This window comes from Manis javanica, chromosome 8, assembly GCF_040802235.1.
Source record: "Manis javanica isolate MJ-LG chromosome 8, MJ_LKY, whole genome shotgun sequence".
NCBI lineage: Eukaryota > Metazoa > Chordata > Mammalia > Pholidota > Manidae > Manis > Manis javanica.
Genome location: NC_133163.1, coordinates 109,060,808 through 109,082,899, shown reverse-complemented (window position 1 = coordinate 109,082,899; position 22,092 = coordinate 109,060,808). Strand labels below are relative to the sequence as shown.

Below are 22,092 nucleotides of genomic sequence, written 5' to 3'. Positions count from 1 at the left end.
ATCAACCCGAACACAGTCAGGCATAAAATGTGACTGTCCGACATTTCTTAATTGTGCATTTTACGGTAGAGAAGATGAGTCTCTAAATTATCGTTTCCTTATGAGTGACTTAGTAAACCTGGTGAGTCACTGGAAAAGTGAGGCTGTGCACGGGGTGGGGCTCGAAAGGCCGGGCCCCACGCCCCTGCGTTGTCCACACCTTCCCTGTCGTGGTTTGAGTGACGAGGGAGCAGGGGTGGGCGGAGCCGCCGGCCCACTGGCGTGTTGTCACTTCCAGGTTCTGCGAGCACTTCCGGGTTGTGGGTCGAGCTTGGCGGGTTCTGCGGCGCCCGAAGAGCCAGTTGGGGAGGTAGGCAGCACCTTCAGGGCTGCTGGCTGCACCCCTTCTGTCCGCTCGGCGGCGGGAAGCACCTTCCCCAAAGGTACTGGGTGAGCGGGGCCCGCGCCGCTTCCCGCCCCCGACAGCTGCGGCCGCAGTCGCTCGGGTCTCCTCCGAGGCCTGAATGGACAGTGAGGCCCCTTCCCTCCCGGCGCCCGGGGTTGGCCCGTTACCGCCTCCGCCGCCGGGATGGCCCCGCGGCTGGTACTCGGGAAGGGCAAGCAGGCGGCGGGAGATGGGTGCGGCCTGTGGCGGGAGGCTTGACCGCGGGGCGCCACCGGAACGGTCCTAGGGGGAGGTCCTCAGCCCAGCCCCGTTTTTTTAGCCAGGTGAATTATCTTAAAGTGTCCAGGGATTGTTTTGTTGTGTTTTTGCTTATTTCTGAATATTGGGGAACGCATTCCTTAAGTGTCTCCTTCTTGTACTGCTTTGCTTTTCTGAAGTCACCCCTCCAACTTAACGCGAACTCCTAGGGAACGAATTTAAACTGAATGGTTTGATAGAGGAGGAGGATCATTGAGTTACTTCCGAATGTGGACCCTTTAAAATTTCTAACCTGCGGAATGGAGTACAGAATCATATGGATGATACCACATCTAACAGATTTGAATATTTCACAAGGAATTTTTAAGAGTATCTTTAAAGCAAGTTATTTCAACAAACATTTAAAAAACAGCTATTTATTTTAAACTTACTGAGGTATAATTGACACGTAACATTTCAGTTGTACAGCGTAATGATTCGATATTTGTATATACTGAATAACGATCACCACATGTCTAGTTAATATCCGTCACCATACATAGTTTTTTTTTCTTGTGTTGAGGACTTTTAAGATCTCTGTTAGCAACTTTCAAATAAGCAGTACAGAATGATTAACTATAGTCATCATGCTATACATCTCATTCCCAGGATTTACTAATTTTATAACTGGAAATTTATACCTTTTGACCCCCATCTCCCATCCTTGCCTTCAAACTCCCAATTACCAGTCTGTTCTCTGTATCTATGGGCTTGGGTTTTTGTTTTGTTTTTTAGATTCCACATACAAATGAGATCATAGGGTATTTCTCTTTCTCTAACATATTTCACTTAGCATAATGCCCTCAAGGTCCATACATGTTTTCTCAAATGGCAAGATTTCTTTCTTTTTTGATGGCTGAGTAAATTCTATTGTGTACCTACCACAGGTTCTTTATCCATTCCTTAATTAGTGGACACTCAGGTTATTTCCCCTATCTTGGCTATTGTAAATAATGTTGCAGTGAACATAAGGGTGCATATATCTTTTAAAGTTAGTGTCTTGGGGTTTTTTGGATGAATACCCACAAGTGAAAAGCTGAATCATTTGGTAGTTCTATTTTTAATTTTTTGAGAAACCTCCGTACCAATTTCCATAGTGACTGAACCAATTTGCATTTCCAGTAACAGTGAACAGAGGTCCCCTTACTCCCACAGCCTCACCAACACTTGTTATTTCTTGTCCTTTTGGTAATAGCCATTCTAACAGTGTAAGGTGATATCTCATTGTGGTTGTGATTTGCGTTTTCCTAATAGTGATGTTGAGCACCATATCCTGTCTTGTTGGCTATCTGTATGTCTTTGGAAAAAAGTCTATTGGTCATCTGCCATTTTTTTAATAAAATAGTTTCATGTTTTGCTGTTGAGTCGAAGGAGTTCTTCATATCTTTTAGATATTGGCTCCTTATCAGATAGGTGATTTGCAAATATTTTCCCATTCAGTAGGTTACCTTTTCATTTTGCTGATGCTTTACTTTGTTTTTGTGCTGAAGCTTTTCAGTCTGATGTAGTCCCGCTTCCGTATTTTGCTATTGTTGCTTTTACTCTTGGTGCTAGATTAAAAAGTCATCACCAAGACCTGTGACAGAGAGCTTCCCATCCTAGGAGTTTTATGGTTTCAGGTCTTATGTTTAAGTCTTTATTCCACTTTGAGTTATTTTTTATGTGCAGTGTAAAGTAGTTGTCCAGTTTCATTGTTTTGCATGTGGTTGTACAGTTTCCCAGCACCATTTTTTGAAAAGACGTCCCTCAATTGTCTGTCCTTGAGTCCTGTTGTGAGTTAATTGACCATATATGTTAGGTTTATTTCTGGGCTGTGTATTCTGCTCTGTTGATTTATGTATATCTATTTTTATACCAATACCATAATATTTAATTACAAGAGCTTTCTAATCGGTTTGAAGTCAGGGAACATGATGTAGAGAAATACAACAGACTTCTGTGTATTTTGTATCCTGCAATTTCACTGAATTTGTTTTAACAGATTTTTGATGGAGTGTTCAACATTTTCTATATATAATACCATGTCACCTGAAAATAGTGACAGTTTAAATTCTTCCTTTCGATTTAGATGCCTTTTTTTTTTCCTTTCCTAATTGCTCTGGCTGGGACTTAAAACTACTGTGTTGAGTAGAAGTGGCAAGAGTGGGCATCCTTATCTTGATCTTAGAGGAAAAGCTTTAGCTTTTCACCATTAAGTATGGTGTTGACTGTGGGCTTATAATATATGGCCTTTATTATGTTGAGTTACATTCCCTCTATACCCACTTTGTTGAGTTTGTATCACAAATTTATGTTGAATTTTCAGATGCTTTTTATGTATCGAGATGATCACATAATTTTTACCCTTCATTTTGTTAATGTGTTACATCTCATTGACTGACTTGCAGATATGGAATCATCCTTGCATGCCTGGAATAAATCCCACTTAATCATGATGTTTGAGCCTTTTAATGTATTGTTGAATTAGGTTTGCTAATATTTTATTGGGCAGTGTTACATCTGTCTTCATCAGGAATCTTGGCCATTAATTTTCTTTTCTTGTGCCTCCCTTAATTTTTGTCTGTGGTCTAAGATAGTAGTCTGGTTTGATTTTTGCATGTGGCTTTCACAACATGTTTATTGAAGAGACTCCTTTCTCCATTGTATATTCTTGGCTTCTATGTCATAAATTGTATACATGTGGGTGTATTTTTTGGTTCTCAATTCTGTTGCACTGATCTAGGTATGTTTTAATGCCAATACCATACTGTTTTGATTACTGTAGCTTTGTAATTAGGTTGAAGTCAGGGATCGTGATGCCTCCAGCCTGTTCTTTCAGGAAATTACTTTGGCTATTTCAGGGTTTTGAGGTGGTCTACATAAATTTTAGGACTGTTTGTTCTATTTCTGTGAAAATTGCCTTTGGAATTTTGATAGAGATTGCACTGAGTCTGTAGATTGCTTTGGGTAGTAGGGACATTTTAACAATATTGTTCTTTCAATTCATGCACTTGGAATAGCTTTCCATTTATTTGTGTCTTCAATTTCTTTCAGCAGTGTCTTGTAGATTTCAGTGTACAGGTCTTTGACCTTGATTACATTTATTTGTACATATTCTTTTTGATGCAATTGTAAATGAGGTTGTTTTATTAATTTCTCTTTCTGATAGTTAGTTGTTAACATATAGGTATTTTCTAGATAACCCTTAAAGTTTTGTTAAATGGATATGACACAGATTCTGTACTCCTACTTTGTTAAGTTTATATCTCTCTATAGAGACTTCTCCTTGCCCTTTTTAAAAAAAAACCTGCAAACCCCCTTCCCCCCCACACACAAACACATCATATTCAGTGGTTTTTGCTTTCATTAATTCAATGAAGAAACATTTATTTGACTCCTATTATGTGTCAGGCACTGTTTGTTCTAGATCCCTGGTTTGCCTCTGTGAACAAAACAGACAAAAGACCCTGCTCTGTTGGATCTTACATTCCTTTTGGAGGATGCAGAAAATAAACATAAAATAAGGAAATTATATAATGTATTAAAAGGCACCATCAAAAAAACATAGAAGAATAAAGAGGACTGATAAGTTCCAGAGTGGAGGTGGGAGTTCTTTTGTAAATATAGAGGTCATTTTAGACCTCACTGAGTATGTGCTATACTTGGAGGAATTAAAAGAACCAGCTGGATATCTGGGGAAGAGCATTCCAGACAGAAAGAACAGCCTCTACGAAGACCTACATAGACCGCCAAGGAAGCTAGTTTGGAGAAGGGCAAGAGTAAGGCAAAGATAGTAGATAAAGTTGGAGCGATAAAAGGTAGCCAGGTTATTGTAAGGACCTTAAGAAATAGAAACCATAGGAGGTTTTGAGCTGAAAAGATGTATGTTCTAACCGATGTTGTAAATATCATCTGGCTGCTGGATTGAAATGAGTGTAGGGGCCAAGTGTTGGAAGCAGGAAAACCAGCTATGAAGCTGTTCCCTGATGCAAATGACAGATGATAGTGGCACAGAACAGGGTGATAACAGAAGGAATGGTGAGAAATGGTTGGATTCCGAATGCATTTTAAAGGAAGACTCTACAAAAGAGTGCTAGGGATTGAAGGTAGAGTTTATAGGAATTGCTAAGGGTAAGACTGGGGGCAGGGGAGAGTGGCTGATAACTTCGAAGGTTTTTGCTTAAGCCCAACTTCCAAGTGAGACAGGAAAAAGAACAATTAGAGATGTTAAATAAGTGGTTGAATTCAGGATTGAGTTTAAGTGTGATGTCTGTGCTAGTATATGAATTTGGGGATCATCAGCAATGGTATTAAAAGCCATAAGACTGAATGTTATTACTAAGGATAAGCATAGACAGAAAGCAGCAGAGGATCAAGGAGGGTGTCATATGACATTAAGAGTTCAGGAAGAAAAGGATCAACCAATAAATGATACTGAGAAAAATGAACCAGTGAATTTCAGAGAAGAACACAAAATATGGTGTTCCAATAGCTAAGCCAAGATCCTTCATAAAGAGGGTAATCAGCTGTGTCAAATACTTAAGTCTGGTAAGGACATTAGCTTTAGCAATGCCATTGGTGACCTTTATCATCTGCCTCATTTAAATGAGTGCAAACTCTTACGAGAAGTGAGTTTAAGAGAAAATGGGAGAAGAGGAATGAGACAATGAGTTGTCTGGACTCATTAACTCTTAGGAGTTTTGCTTCAAAGAGGAACATAGAATTAGAGTATAGCTGATGAGGGGAGTAGGTTGAAACTTTTTTCTTTTGAATGGAAGAGTAGCCACCTGGTTGCTGATGGGAATGATCCATAAAGATGGGAAATTTGATATAAAGGAGAGGAGGAATAATTGAATTGTTGGAACAATATCCTTGAGTGTATTAGAGAGGATAGGACCTGATGCGCAGGTAGAAGGATTGTACTTAGACAAGAGCATGGATAGTCTGACCTATAATAATAGGGAGGCCAGAGTATAAAGGTATAGCTATATTGGTAGGTGGCTAGATGTAGTTTTATGAGTCTAGAAGAAAATATTCATTACTTTAGTTGCCCCAGTACAGTAGAAAACATTGTATTACACTTAGATACTTTTGTAATATTTGATACTTGAGTTTGACTTCAAATACTGTATGCCTGCTACATACTAGATGTTGTTTCAGATATAACTGAACAAAAGTCCCTACCTTCATGGAACATCCATTTTAGTGGATGGAAACAGAATAAACATTACATGTCAGCCTCATTTAGTGGTGTGAATGGAAATAAAGCAGTATATGGGAGAAGGAGCTAGTTCCTTTTTATAGTTCAGTCACAAAAGTCCATTCTGATGCAGTGACATTTAAGCAGGGGTCTGAATCAAGTGAGGGAGGGAACCCTGCAGGTAATCTAGGAAAAACATTCAAAACAAAAAGAAAAGCCATTGTAAAGGCAGGAAGGCAAGAACTTCTTGCCATAATGAAGAATATCAGGGGTGAGAGAGAAATAATGAAGAATAACAAAGTGAGAGAGAAAGTAAATGGAAGAAGATAAGTTCAGAAGGTAGTGGAGCACCCTGATCATGTATGTAGGCCTTGTAAACCATTAGAAGGACTTTGTTTTTTACTCTGAGATAAGATGCTGCCATTGGAGGTTTTGAATAAATGAGTGATGTGGTTTGCTTTATATTTCAAAAGGCTCAATGTGGCTACTCTGGGAGTGGGAGTGGAGTGAGTGCAGGAGACCCCTTACTGAGTATTCACAGTAATTTTGGTGACAAAATATGGTGGCTTAATGCCAGCAGTGAAGAAGTCAGATTCTGGTTAAATGTAGGAGTCACTGAAAGGACTGGCTGACAGATTGGATGCAGGGTGAGAGAGAAATTAATATTGACTAAGGTTTTGGGGCTGTCTTACTGGATGACTAGATTTACTGTTTACTGAGGCTGAGGACAGAAAAGATTTGGAGGGGTTGTATCAGGAATTTGGTTTTTGACAAATTTAACATGAGCTGCCTACTTGGTATTTCCCATCCAATGTCAAGTAGGCAACAAGGGGAAAAGTCATGAATGGAGATATAAATTTGGGAGTCATCAGCAGATAGTATTTAAAGTCATAACTCTGGATGAGGCAACTAAAGGAGTAAAGCGTATAGAAAAGAGAAGAGTAAGAAGTCTTAAGGCAACTTATGCAGTTAAGAGTGAGGTTGCTGAGGAGGAACCAGCAAAAGAAAACAAGAAATGGAGTAATATCCAGTGAGTTGAGAGAACTGAATGTGGCGTCCCAGAAGCCACAGAAAATGTTTCAAGAAGGCAGAAATGATTGACTGCATCAAATTCTCACAAGATGTGTAATGTGAAGACTGATGACTGATCATTATTTTTTTGAGCTTTACTTGATGATTATTCCTTGAATGTGTGTATTTCTATCCATCTCCCAGTGGAAAGTGTCATGAGGTCAGAGATCTTGTAATTGACATATAGTAGAAGCTCAGTAAATATCTGTTGAATCTGTACTACTGCCACCCTCTTCAAGCACTCATCCATCCCTTTCTAATCTCGCACTCAAGTACATTCTTCACATTGCTGCCCATTTGTCTGAGGTTTCCTGCCTGGAATGCTTTATTGACTCCCCATTTAGCTGTACCATAAAACCCTCGCATCTCTCCTGAGGGAACCAAACTATCCATGCCATCTTTTTCAGCCACATCTCACACCATGTCCTTTTCATACTTACACCCTAATAATATGGAACAGCTTATGATTCTCTTCACAAACTATGTTATTTCATCTTTCTTTGGCCTTATTCATTCTGTTCTTTCAGCCTAAAATGACTTTCCTCCTTTGCTTGGCTAAAGTCTTGCTTGAGAACTCAGAAACTTTTTGTGAGCCAACTCATACAGTCCACAGGCAACCTCCATCATACACTGTGTATATCTCTATTACGGTTATTATTTTCTGTATTTAACTTGTTTTGTATGTTTGTTTCCCTCTTTAGAGTATAAATTTTCAGGGTCAGGAGTGTATCTTCATCTTCCTCTCCCTGGTAATACCTATCACAGTGCTATCTTCTTCGTATGCCCTCTATAAATACTGAATTTCCGAGAATAGGAAAATGAAGGGGAAGGCATTCATGTTTTGAGCTGCAGATTGTCTGATTCATTGACTTGAAAATAAGTAGAAAGAATTGGTACCTGGTACATTCCAGACCAGGTCAAAGGCAGACTTTGAAAGAAATGATAAAGATGTGCACCTTAATAAATATATCTGCACTTTGTGTAAAGGAGTATAAATGCCTATGCCAAAATAACAAAAATAGAAAGCTCATTTTTAACCATTCCTTGTAATTTTTCCTTCATTTTTCTTTTATTGAAGTATAGTGGATATAAGTCTCAGGTGTACAACATAGTGAATTGACATTTATATGCATTAGAAAATGCTCACCACAATAAGTGTAGCTACCATCTATCTGTCACCAAACCAAATTATTATAATATTATTGATTGTATTCCCCATGCTGTACCTCTTATCCCCATAATTTATTTCCTAACTGGAAGTTTGTACCTTTTAATCTCCATCTATTTCATGTACTTTGTTACCCCCTTTCCGCCCATATTCTCTGGTAGTCACCAATTTGTTCTCTGTATTTATGAGTCTCTGAGTTTTTGTTTGTTTTTTAGAATCCACACATAGATGAAATGATGTGATACTTGGCTTATTTTAGTTAGCACCATATACTCAGGGTCCATCCATGTTGTTAGAAACAGCAATATTTTATTAATTTTTATTGCTGAGTAATATTCCATTGTGTGTATGTACATCTTTTATCCAGTCATCTGTTGATGGACACTTAGATTACTTCCATATCTTGGTTACTGTAAATAATGGAATAAGCATAGGGGTGCATATATCTTTTCAAATAAGTGATTTTGTTTTCAGGTAAATACCCAGAAGTGGAATTACCGAATCACATGGCATTTCTATTTTGAGTTTTTGAGGAGCCTCCATACTGTTTCCATAGAGGCTGCACCAATTTACATTCCCACCAGCAGTGCACAAGGGTTCTTTTTTCTCCACATCCTTGCCAACATTTGTTATTTCTTGTCCTTTCGTACTAGCCCTTTTGATTGGTATGAGGTGATAGATACCTCATTGTGGTTTTGTTATGCATTTCCCTGACAATTAATGATGTTGAATAGCTCATGTGTCTGTTAGCCATCTGTGTGTCTTTAGAAAAATGTCTATTCAGTTCCTCTTCCCAGTTCATAAATTGGATTTTGAGGGTATTTTTTGTGTTGAGTTATATGAGTTCTTTGTTTATTTTGAATATCAGCCCCTTATCTGATATATCATCTGCAAATATATTCTCCCATTCAGTAGGTTGCCTTCTCATTTTATTGAATAGGTTTCCTTCATTGTGCAAAAACTTCCTAGTTTGGTGTAATCCTACTTGTTTATTTTTGCTTGTGTTTTCCTTGCCTGGGGAGATATATCCAGAAAAAAGTTAGTAAGGTCAGAGTCCCAGTGTTTAATGCCTAGATTTTCTTTTAGGATTTTTTTATTTCAGGCCTTACATTCTTACATTTAGGTATTTAATCCATTTCAAGTTCATTTTTCTATATGGTGTAAGAAAAATGTTCCAGTTTCCTTCTTGTGCATAAAGCTATTCAGTTTTCCCAAAGCCATTTATTAAAGAGACTTGTCTTTTCCCTGTTATATATTCTTGCCTCTTTTGTTGTAGATAGGTTGCTCATATAAGTGTGGGTTTTTTTTCTGGTCTCTCTGTTCTCCATTGATTTGTGTGTCTATTTTTGTGGTAGTAACATAGTGTTTTGATTATTGCAGTTTTGTAGTAGTTTGGAATTGGGGCACGTGATACCTCCAGCTTAGTTCTCTCTCAAGATTGCTGTGGCTATTCATATCTTTTGTGGTTCCATACAGATTTTAGTATTATTTGTTGTAGTTCTTTAAGAAATGCTGTTGGTATTTTGATAGGGATTGCATTGGGTAGTATGGCCATTTTAACAATATTCTTCCAATCCATAAGTATGGTATATCTTTCTATTTGTATCATCTTCAATTTCTTTCATCAGTTTCAGAATACAGGTCTTTGACCTTCTTGGTTAAATTTATTTCTAGGTAGTTTATCCTTTTTGATGCAATTTTAAATGGGGTTGTTTTCTTTACTTCTCTTTCTACTAGTTCATTTTTACTATATAGAAGTACAACAGATTTCTCTATGTTGATAATTTGGGTCCTGCAACATAACTGACTCACTTAAATTCTTAAAGTTTTTTATGAAGTCTTCAGAGTTTTTTAAATATAGTATCATGTTACCTGCAAATACAGTTTTACTTCTTTACCAGTTTAGATGCCTTTCATTTCTTTTTTTTGGGTCTCAATCCTGAGACTAGGGCTTCCAACACTGTGTTGGATAAGAGTGGTGAGAATGGACATCCTTGGCTTGTTCCTGAACATATAGGAAAAGCTTATAGCTTTTCACCATTGAGTATGATGTTAGTTACTGAGTATGATTTGTCACATAAGGGCCTTCATTATGTTTCCTCTAAACCCACTTTGTTGAGAGTTGTTATCATGAATGGATATTAATTTTTGTGAAATGCCTTTTCTGCATCTATTGGGATGATCGTACGGTTTTTATCCTTCCTTTTGTTAATGTGGTATATCATGTTGATTGATTTGTGAATGTGTTATGAGAATTTCCCAGGGAAATGTAAAAGAAATGTCTTTCCCCAAATTGTGAGGGAACCAACAGGCCAAGGAACAACTCTAGACAAGTCCAGCTTGACAAGTAAGTGAATTTCATTAAGGTTTAACTTACAGAACAGTGGATGGCATTCAGGCATCTGCTCAACTGAAGTCACTGTCTCCTGCCCATTTGGCTAGCTTTTATTAGTAAGCAGGAAAGGGTGCTACATGCAAGCAGGCAGGTAAGTGTGGTGGTCCTTTCTCTTATCTTGAGATTCAACAGACTCAGTAAACATTCTTGCAGTCGTAGGTCTCACACCTGCATCAGGAGGCAGAGGAAGTAGTCCCCCCTCCCTTTCCCTTTGAATGCAGCCTAGCAACTTGTTATAAAACGGCTACTTTAATCAAAATGGCTTTACTTTGGTCAGGTTTCAGAAGGTCATCTATATTATAGGATATTGCACCATTACATCCCTGCAGTAACTCCCACTTGACGGTGGTAAATGATCCTTCTAATGTATTTTTTAATTTCGCTTGCTAATATTTTGTTGAGGATTTTTGCATCTATGTTCATCAAGAGTTTTGGTCTGTAGTTTTCTGTTATGTCTTTGTCTGGTTTGTATCAGGGTAATGCTGGCCTTTTAGAATTAATTTTTCAAATTCCTTCCTCTTTTTGTTTTTTGAAATAGTTTCAGCAGGATAGGTGTTAACTCTTCTTGAAATGTTTGAGGTGAAGCCATCTAGACCTGCACTTTTGTTTGATAGGATTTTTTTTATTACTGATCCAATATCATTACTAGTAATTTCTCTGTTCAGGTTTTCTATTTCTTTCTGATTCAGTCTAATAATATTGCATGTTTCTAGAAACTTATGTATTTCTTCTAGGTTGTCCAGTATTAGTGTATAATTTTTCATAGAATTCTCTTTAAATCTTATGTGTTTCTGGTGTCAGTTATAATGTCTCCTTCATTTCTGATTTTATTTACTTGAGTCCTCTCCTTTTCTTGATGAGTCTGGCTAAAGGTTTATCAATTTTACTTATCTCTTCAAAGAACCATCTGTTAGTTTCATTGATCTTCTCTATTGCTTTCTTAATCTCTATTTCATTTGTTTCTGCTCTGATCCTTATTATGTCCCTTCATCGGCTAACATTGGGCTTTGTGTTTTTTCTAGTTCCTTTACCTTTAAAGTTAGATTGCTAATTTGAGATTGTCCTTTTTTCTTCAGGCAGGCCTGTGTTGCTGTGAACTTCTCTCTGAAAACTGCATTTGTTGTATCCCAAAGATTTTGAACAGTTTTCATGTTTCCATGTATTTTTTACTTTGTCTGGTTTGTTGTTTAGTAGTAGCATGTTGTTGAGCCTCCATGTGTCTGTTTTTTTTCCATTTTTTATTTTACGACTGATACCTAGTTTCATACTGTTGTGATTGGAAAAGATACTTCATACTATTCTATTCTTTTTTAATTGTATTGAAACTTTTTGTGGCCTAACATAACCTATCCTAGAGAAACTTCTATGTGCACTTGAAAATAATGTGTATTTTGCTGATTTTGGATGGAATGTTAAGATTATCTGTCTGGATAATCTATTCATTGATGTAAGTGGAGTATTACTGTCAATTTCTCCCTTTACGTCTGTTAACATTTGCTTTTTATATGTAGATGCTCCTATGTTGGGTGTATAGATAGTCACAGTTGTTACAACCTTTTATTTGGACTGAGTCCTTTTTCCTTATGTCATACCCTTGTCTCTTGATACAGTCTTTAAAGTCTATTTTGTCTGATGTAACTATTGCTACCCAAGCTGGTATATTTTTTTCCAGCCCTTCCCTTTCAATCTGTGTCTCTTTAGGTCTGAAGTGAGTCTTTTGTACATGGCCTATAGATGGGTTTTTGGGTTTTGTTTTGTTGTTCATCTGTTCAGCCCTCTGTTTTTTGATTGGATCATTTAGTCCATTTACATTTAAGGTAATTATTGATAGTTATGACCTTTTTGCCATTTTGTTGACTATTTCTTAATTATAGTTCCTGTCTGTTACCTCTCTTCTTTTGCTTTCTTCCCTGGTGATTTGATGACTTTCTTTAGGGTAATGCTTAGATTCCTTTCTCTATTTTTTGTGTATCTGTTACAGGTTTTTGGTTTGTGGTTACCATGAGCTTGACACATAGCATCCTGTATATATAGCAGTCTCTATTAGGTTGACGGTTACTTAAACTTGAACATATTTTAAAAGCACTTTTTAAATCTCCCCTCCATGTCTTATGTATGTTAAAATTTACAACTTTTTATATTATGTATCTATCCCTTGACTAATTTGTTTGTATATAATTGATTTGCTACTTTTGGCTTTTAAATTTAATATTAGTTTTATAGTGGTTTTCTACCTTTACTGTATGTTTTTACCACTAAATTTTTTTTCTTTTCTGGTTTTCTTCTGATTATGACCTTTTCTTTCTACTTAATCAAGTTCATATAACATTTCTTGTAAGGTTGATTTAGTGGTGATGAACCACTTTCAGTTTTGTTTGTCTGAAACTCTTTATCTCTCCTTCAATTCTGAATTATAACTTTTCTGGATAGAGTGTCCTTGGTTGTCAGTTTTTTTTTCCTTTCAGCACTTTAAATATATCATGCCAGTACCTTCAGGCCTGCAACATTTCTAATAAAAAGCAACTGATAGCCTTATGGGATTTCCCTTGTCTGTAACTGTCTGCTTTTCTCTTGCTGCTTCTAAGATTTTCTCTTTATCTTTAATCATTGCCATTTTAATTGCTGTGTGTCTTAGTGAGGATGTCCTTGGGTTCATCCTGTGTGGGCCTTTCTGTGCTTCCTGAATCTGGGTGTCAGTTTCCTTTCCTGGTTTATGGAAGTTTTCAGCTACTATTTCTTCAAATAGGTTTTCTGCCCCTTTCTCTCTCTCTCTTCCTTCTGGGCCCCCCTTTAAGCAAACATTGTTTTGCTTAAATGATCTCTTAGTGTCTTTTAATTATTTTTTTAACTCATTTTTCTTCTCTTCAGCTTGAGTGCTTTCCATTACCCTGTCTTCCAGATTGCTGATCTGTTCTTCTGCATTCCCTATTTTTGCTGTTTAGTCCCTCGTGTATTTTTTTCATTTCAGTAGTTGTATTCTTCAGCTCTGACTTACTCTTTCTCATATTTTCCATCTCTTTGTTGAAGTTGTCACTGAGTTCATCTACTTTTTTCTCCAGTCTGGTGAGTATCTTTGTGACCATTACTTTGAACTCTTTATCCAGTAGATTATTCATCTCACTTAGCAATTTTTTGGCATTTTGTCATGTTCTTTCATTTGGAATATACTTTTGTCTGGCTTTCTTTGTATTAGATAAGTCAACTATGTCTCCTAGTCTTGAAAGCATTGGCATTACATAGTAGGTGTTCTTTGGTGCCCAGAAGTGCAGTAACCTCTGATCCCCAGAACCAGGCTTCCCAGGGGAGTCCCCTGTATAGGCTCTGTGCACCCTCCCATTGTGTCTGAGCCACAAATGCTGCAAATGGGCTGGTGGGCAAGGCCAGCTCTCTGCCTGGCTGTCAGCAGTGATCAGTGTGACTACTGTGGTTGCACTAACTTTACAAGGCTCACTCCAGGTGTGGCTAGCTGACAGGCTCAGCTGCAGCCCCTGCTGGTGCACTGGTGGGCAGGCCACCATTAGCAATGGCTGACAGGACTATGGCAAGGATGCTTGTGGATTGAGTTATCTTCTTCCTTCCGAGGGATGTAGTTTTTTTGGATGGGCACCTGCTGGGCAGGGCAAGTCCCCAGTGTAATGCCAGTCCCCATAGATGGAGAGTGTCAGAATTGCCTCCCACAAGCCTTGGGCCAGCTAGGCTGAGTAGAGCAAGAAAAATGGTGTCTGCCAGGCTCTCCTCCCCCAGGGAAATCTGCAGATCCCTGCCCTCTGGCACATGTCCCAAAATTAATCAACAAATCTCCTTCACTTATAACTCAGGCACTTTTCAAACTGGCTGCTTCTGTGTTGAGTCTCAGAGCAGTTTACACAGTCCAAGAGTGGAGATCAGCCTCCTGCAGCCCTCTGGCTCTCCCAGCATTAAGCCCTGCTGATTTTCAAAGCCAGATGTTATGGGAGCTGGTATTCTTGGTGCAGATCCCCAAGACCAGGAGTGCTAAGTATGGGGCTTTACCCCCCCACCCCTTATAACCTCACTTCTACCCACTTACGGGGTGGGGTTTGGATCTCTCTGCCCTGTTGCCCTTTTCTCATTGTTGCCTTCTCTTTGGCATTAACTATTGAAGGTCTGTTCTGCCAGTTTTCAGAGTGAGTTGTATTACATTTAGTTGCTGCTTCAGTGTGTTTGTGGGAGGAGTTTTATCACAGGGATCTCCTATTCTACCATCTTCCCAGAATCTGTTTCTTGTAATTCTTAAATTCTCATATGGTAATTTACAATTAGTAAGAGTATATATTATATCTGGTAGTATATATTAGTATATATGAAGACTGTATTACATACGTGATTTGTAATTTTTCTTGTAACACTTTTATATTAAATTTTTAGGACATCAATGCAAGCCTGAATAAGAAAAACAATTTCTTCCTCCTAAGCCATGGCATATCAGTTATATAGAAATACCACTTTGGGAAACAGTCTTCAGGAGAGCCTTGATGAGCTCATACAGGTGAGAGACGAAAAATCAACATTTAGATGCATCTGTAATTATTATTGTTATGTCCCTTCTCCCAGGCAAAGAGATACAGTTAAATATCTTAGACTCTTTGACCCAGCAAGTCAGTACTCAGATAAATAACCTCAAAATCCTGTGCATTATCCCATCTTGACAATTGGGCAAAATATAATCGTGATTGAATGATATAGTTTGATATATCAAAATTTTCAGAGATTTTTGTTAAACATAAAAATTGAGATTTGTATATATTGTTTTCCCCTCACGTCTATAACAAAGGCATATTCTATGTAGCTTTAAGATAATTTTGGACAATTTAATAAAGTCTTGAAATTTAGAAATTTGAATTTATATTTCAGTTTCAAACTTTGTATATAAACCTCTCATCTAAGAACACTAAATTTTTCCATTTGTTTTCTTATACCTTATGAGTTTTAATAAGAGTTATTAGATTTTTTTAAACATATTTGTCCTATGTGTTTTATTTAAAGGAACTTGTTGGTTCCTTCAATTTATTGAATACCTCTGTCCTTGAATATCTTCAAGAATACATCTTAAAGAAATGATAGGAAAGTTTTGTCCTGGCATTCTAAACTCACTGCATATTTTCATTTCAGAATTATGTTTGTGTCAAAATAGTGAAAGAGTATTGCCAGGCTTTGCTTCTTAATTGTCAGTTATGGTAAAGAAGAATAAGGGATCCTGGTTTAGAGACTGTGGTTAACCTCAGCTAAATTTTAGACAATAATCTGTGTATATTTTTACTTTAATGTTCTTTCTGAAGAGGATTTATGACCTTTACTTTTTCTCAGTCTCAGCAGATCACTCCCCAGCTTGCCCTTCAGGTTCTACTTCAGTTTGATAAGGCTATAAACTCAGCATTGGCTCAGAGGGTCAGGAACAGAGTCAATTTCAGGGTAAGAATATTTTCTTAAATCTCAAAGTATGTGCCAGTAGTTGTTACAATAGTGCTCTTTTTTATTTACCAATAATATTTAAAAAAAATTTTTTGCATATTTACTAAGCCATTAAAGTAAAAGATGATTTAAACTTTGGAACTTGTTTTATAATAACTAAATTATACTTTACATTTAAGTGATCTACATACCAAGCTTATTTCCTTAATATGAGATATGGAGTTGTTTTCAGAATTTATTCCATTGTTTCACAAATCAGCCTATGTGTTTGGCTGCCTTCCTTGAAGAGTTAACTGAGATTTCACATGCCTAAACCATTATGTGCAGAATTGAAGGTAAAAAAATAATTCCTAAGGCTCAGTTATATTTTTCAAACTCTGACCTTCACCCTTTCTAGTGGTAGTCTGTGGTCTGTTCTGTTAGCTGGGTCCCATTTGAGTCATTTATACTTTGAACAGTCATCCAAAACTGAACAAAATTATCTTTTTCCATATGATGGTAAATTTAAATTAATAGCCTATTGAAAAGAAAGATCATGAAAGAAAAAATTTTAATATATCATGATATTGATGGGAGTCATTGAGGGAGTCATAAGTGTATAATGATGTCACTTGATATTTATGCTTATGCTATAAGGGATGACTATAAAATATAAATTAAAAGGCTAAAGTATGTGAAAATCAATATATGAAAACAACATAGAGGTTAATTTGCATTTAAGATAACCTCAGTGTTTGAGGATGATGAAAACACAATTTATCATTTATTCAGTGAACATTTCAATACCTATTACATACCAGGCATTGTTCTGGGTATTTGTTTTACAGAGGAGAACAAGACAGACAAGGCCCCATTTGACTTATTTTTAGTGAAGGGATAAAAGCTGCATGTATTTACATTCATATAAATAAGTCTTTTGTCAGTTTCTTGTGCCTAAAACTTATATGGGATAAAATGTGACTTTGAAACTATAAAATTTTATCAGTGCATTCTTGAATTTAACACTGTTGATTCTGGCAAAATTAGTTCGTATAACCATAATGTACAAATTTGCCCATCTTGTCTTTCAGAATGCGATCATTTAATTCTAAATTGAACTGTGTAAATACATAAGCTTTTGCCCATGCAGAAAATTTGTTTGACTGCTTATCAGAGTCAATAGGGTTGACAAGGCCTGAATGGTCTTCTAGTTGTATTTATTTTAGGTTTCTAGTTTGGATCTATTTGGCTAAAGTTAAATGTAATCTGACATTTGCATTTCTCTTGCATAGTGTTTTGTAAGTTTGACTATATTCCAAAAGCAAAAAATAATATACTCTCAGTCTTTGACCAGATCTGACTTTTCTATTCTTGCTTTTTCTTTTCTACTACTCCTGCTTAAGCTCAGGCTCTCATTACACACCCCTTCCCAAGCCCCATTACAGCAGACTTGATCAGTTTTAAGTTCAGAAAATGTTTGGAAATAGCTAAACAGAAGTTAAGTTTAGTGGGGCTGAGTATTTAGCCTTCCAAAGGCTCAGACCATTAGGCAGGGAGCTGATATAATTAAAGAAACCATTTTTTTTTTTACATTTACAATTGTGTGCTTTTTTCATTTGACAGTGTAAATGGTTTTCCATGCATTAATCTCACCACTCCACTGGAACTTCTTGCCAAGTTATTGCTAAATCTAATGCAGTCTCTTTTGAAACCCTTACTTCCCTTGAAACCATACTAACCTAGCTTCTTTTTTATTCTCTGGCCTCTCTCAGCTACTGCTGTCAGTTAATTTTGGTATTCCTTTAGGAATCTCTAGGGCTCCACAGAATCTCTTTGAATCGTCTCATCCAGCTACTTACAGACCAAGGTGACTTAGATCTCAGACTCAAGTTCCAAATTTAACTTGCCTCCCAAACTAGCTTTTTCCATGAATGACATTGTTACTTAAGCTAGAAACTCGGGTGTTACCAACATTTCTCACTTCCCACCCTGCCCTACCCTACCCAGTTGGTTGGCAAGTCCTGTCAGTTCTGCATTGTAATTCTGTTGACCTTGCTACTGCTTTAGCAGAGGTTCTTTCACCTCTGACTCAGCCAGCTAAGAGGCTTTGGTCAGACTCCCCTCTAATCCGTTTTTCGTGTCATCATCAAATATGCAAATTTAATTGTGTTACTCCTGTTGCTTAAAAATCCTTTGTTGATATCCTGATACGCTTAAGATAGGGCAAAGCTTTCTCCAGGATCTCCTTCACCTTCTGTTTTTCTGGAACTTACTATCCCTTTCCCAGTATTTACCTTACTTTCCATTGTCCCCAGTAACCTACTCTTTCATGGCCCCGTAATACTGCGTACTTATTTTAATGCTCTTTCCTACTAATCAAAGCTCATGATGGCAGGGATCATATGTATTGCTAACCATTATATTCCCAGAGCCTAGCACAGTCCAACAAATAGAGATTATTCATATTTACTAAGTAATCCATCTATAGCCACAGTTTCCCTAATGATTCTCATTTGATAGAACATTTAGATAGATCCCAATTTTTGCTGTTACAAGTAACTACAGGGAACATGTTTGTGTTGGATGCTTTTTTTCTGAATTGAAAGCTTTAAGCATATAAAATGTCTTATCAGATAACTCAGTTTCATATGTGAAAATGCACGTGTATATATCTCAGGTTTTGTTTTTTGTTGGTGTCTATCCTTACACCGTCACCACTCTTCAGAAATGTCCTTCTAATGTTCAAGAAGCATTATTGCTCTGTAAAAAAATATTTTTTTAATAAGAAGAATTTAGCTGCACAGAACAATAATGCTGTTCTTAATACCTGATACAGTAATTCATCTGAGCTAAGTCACAGATTAAAATTAATTCCCAATTACTTTGAAAAATGTATTTAAAATGAACTTCCATAATTTAGCCACATGAGGGCAGTAAATACACAGATTAAAATTTCCGTTCAGCTTTTCTTCAGATTTCAGGTAATTTGCAGAATCTTACAGTGTTGAAAATAGTCTGCTAACTACATATGTTTTAATTCTTCCCTTAGCAAATTTAGCTAAGACTTTCTTTAATGATAAGATGAAAGTTAAGAGAAGTCTTAAGCCAAGTTTCAAATAAATAACCCATACCATTTTAAGAATTATATACTTGCTAGTGGAGTTCTCAATTGCTTTGGGGGAAAGAATGACTTTTCATAGTATGTCTAAATGTTTTGTTTTAAAGGGCTCTCTGAATACATACAGATTCTGCGATAATGTGTGGACTTTTGTATTGAATGATGTGGAATTCAGAGAGATGACAGAACTTATTAAAGTGGATAAAGTGAAAATTGTAGCCTGTGATGGTAAAAGTAAGTGTTCACCTAATTACTGTGAAAGCAAAGCTATTTGAAATCTTGTTATTGTGAGTCTAGAAATTTTTCATCTGAAGTTAAGGGGGAAAGTGGCCACTGATCAACCAGATGGAGGTCTGGCTTCTATCTGGGCTAGGTAATGAATTCCAGATCTCAGACAGTCCTCATATTGACTAGGAATAAACATTTCGTAGGATTCAGACTATTGTCACAGATTGGATTTGTGTGAGGAAAAATTGTAAGGAAATTAATAATTTTTCTTCCCTGTGCCACTTGGAGATTTTTCTCTAAGGAGGTGGTTAACTTTAAGAAGTTATCCTATAGTTTCTGTGTTACTGGGGTCACCTATGCATTTTCAGTTTTAGAGGTGATTATTTACAAGAGTTTAAGTGTTTCAAAAACTATACATCTCTGCTTTTAGTTCCATGATTACTTATTTACTTTTTGATAATTATATTTTAAATATATACTCTTGACTATATGGTCTCTACCATTTGTGTTTAAAGCAGCTATTCCTGAAATTAAATAGAGAAGACCATCACTCTCCACAAAGGGGAGTTTTGAAAAAGTGAAAGACAGAAATGTAGGAAGTAATACCCTTAACTTTAAACAGAAATGACTCTAACGTAGTCATCAAATACTTTGTTCCTTACTGTAAGAAGACAGGTCTATGTTTTATAGTTTATGGTTCACTAGAAAACATTTCTGTCAAATAATGTATACTTGTTAAATATTTTTCTTATAATTTAGGCTAATAGCATCCTTATAACCCTTAGGTGTTTGAGTTTTTTTCTAGGCTGTGGAATTTGGGCATTAATTTATAGTTCCTAGATGTCTGTCAAAATGAGTTGATGATACAGACATGTACACCTTCAGCACAGTGTAGTAAAAAATTGTTGAGTATTCTGGAAAAGCATACAATCTTAGAATTTTTTCTTTCCAAAATCAAAATATAAATGGTTTGGTATTTAGAGGTAGAGTTTAAGTAATTAAGAAAATACCATTCCTTATGACCAGATAAATGCAGTGCTACTATTAAATAAGCCCATTTTTCCTGACAGTCAGCTTTCTGAAATAAAGTTGAGTTCCTCACATAGAAGCAGAGAAAAAGTAAAAAGTGGCTACAGTTTTGATCTGTTTCTCACCAAGAATTAAATACAATTCTATTATCATTATTATTATTATTATTATTATTATTATCATTATTATATGCTATGGGCTTTTGTGGTTTTTAAATTTGGGGACAGTAGAAAACCTGAAAAAATACGGTTATGTAGCAGGTACAGGAACCAAATGTAATATAACTTTTTTTTTCTCTAAATGAAAGCTAAGCATTGTCTTTCTACGTTGTAAGTTCTCAGGGTCTTTCCAAGGTCCGCCTTCCGCTTCAGCCCTGCTCCCTCTTCTCCCGCCCCTCAGCCAGCGCCGCCTTTAAGATAGTCTCAAAATATTTAACTTGAAATTTAAATTGCTCTTTGAATTTACTCTCTCTCTTCTGTTTCCTAGATACTGGCTCCAGTACTACAGAATGAATAGAAAAAAATGCCTTTTTTATGCCATCATGTTATTATTCATCACTTTTGAAGAGAAGCATTGAAGAGACTTTTTTTTATTTGTTGTAGCATTGCAGCAGTGACTACTGTGCTGTCAGAGAATTCCGCTAGAAAGAAGCTTGCAGCTTTGCAGCCTCTCACATTATCTCCACTAAACTGCATGAAGAAACAGAACTTTTTTTTTTAATGACAAATCAAACCTTGCCTAAGAACATTCTTTAATAAACTCATTTTAAAACTCAGTGTGAATGAATATTAACTGGTAGAGTTTTCAAACTAGCAATATGAAGACATTAGGTAATAAAATTAGAAAATATGTTCATCAGCTTTGACAACAGAAAGTACATCAGCAGGGGCAACACCAAATTCTGGATAGTAATTTTACTTAGAAAATACCTTTTTTAAAGGTACAAAACCAACCGTTGCTATGAAGAACCTATTAAATACAACTCAGGAAAAATTAGATACAGGCAGCTTCTACAGCCAAAACGAATTTAAAAATCTCTTTCTAACAATAGCTTTAAATGACATGTAAATGATTTGAGCCATATTACTCAACTTTCATACATTTTTAAGTGATCTACTTCTTACCAGTTATTAGACTTGCACTAAAAAATCCTACTAAATGTACAACATGCTCGAAGAAAAAATTTCCTTTGTTTGTCAATCTGAGAGTATGTAATAATGTGCCATTTCTGAAATATCAGAGGAAAGAATGTCAGGCACCAGGTAGTTGAGTAGCTAGAACTTCGCAGCTAATATAAATGAATCAAGACCAACTATTTTTAATAAGGACCTGGCCCTGTTTATCATTTAGTAAAACTCCTGTGGTTAACCCCTGTTCAACCCTAGTTCAGTGTAGTAAAGCTACCACATAAGGATGAAAAATCACCTTTCTCTCTCTCAAGGATCCTGCTACTGAGCGATAATAGAGTTGGTAGTAATTTCAGCAAAATGGCTTTTCTTAAGCCTATTAAAATGTTAAATGCCTTTATATTGCACATGGTCGCCCCCATTTTCAATTGTATAAGCATGTTATATAAATGTCATCATTTTTAAGCAGCCAGTGCTCACGTTTGATGCTTTTAGCAACACAGAAATGAGACTTGTTTATAAGATAACAGCCAACATAACTATATTATGGGTGAGACCAAGTGCTCTATGTGTGACAGATATTCTGGATAATCCTCACAACAGCCCTGGATGAAGTTTCTTTCCTTTTACAAATTAAGAAATTGAAATTCAACTACCAAAGGTTACATAGTTAAGATTTTTCTTAA

At 36.5% G+C, this 22,092-nt stretch overlaps 1 protein-coding gene across 4 annotated transcripts; it reads left to right on the top strand.

The window, feature by feature from the left end:
* The first annotated feature begins 233 nt into the window (after positions 1-233).
* On the top strand, positions 234-21,054 carry GTF2A2 (general transcription factor IIA subunit 2). Of its 4 annotated transcripts, none has more exons than XM_037004220.2 (5): positions 234-349; positions 14,882-15,002; positions 15,821-15,925; positions 19,130-19,256; positions 20,766-21,054. In XM_037004220.2, the coding sequence occupies exons 2-5, from the start codon at positions 14,931-14,933 to the stop codon at positions 20,789-20,791; spliced, it is 330 nt and encodes a 109-aa protein (XP_036860115.1). In that variant the 5' UTR covers positions 234-349; positions 14,882-14,930; the 3' UTR covers positions 20,792-21,054. The 4 variants fall into 4 exon arrangements, with proteins under 4 accessions (XP_036860115.1, XP_036860114.1, XP_036860116.1 ...); XM_037004219.2 differs by having other exon boundaries at positions 265-422; XM_037004221.2 differs by lacking the exon at positions 234-349 and adding an exon at positions 474-708.
* Positions 21,055-22,092: the final 1,038 nt, after the last annotated feature.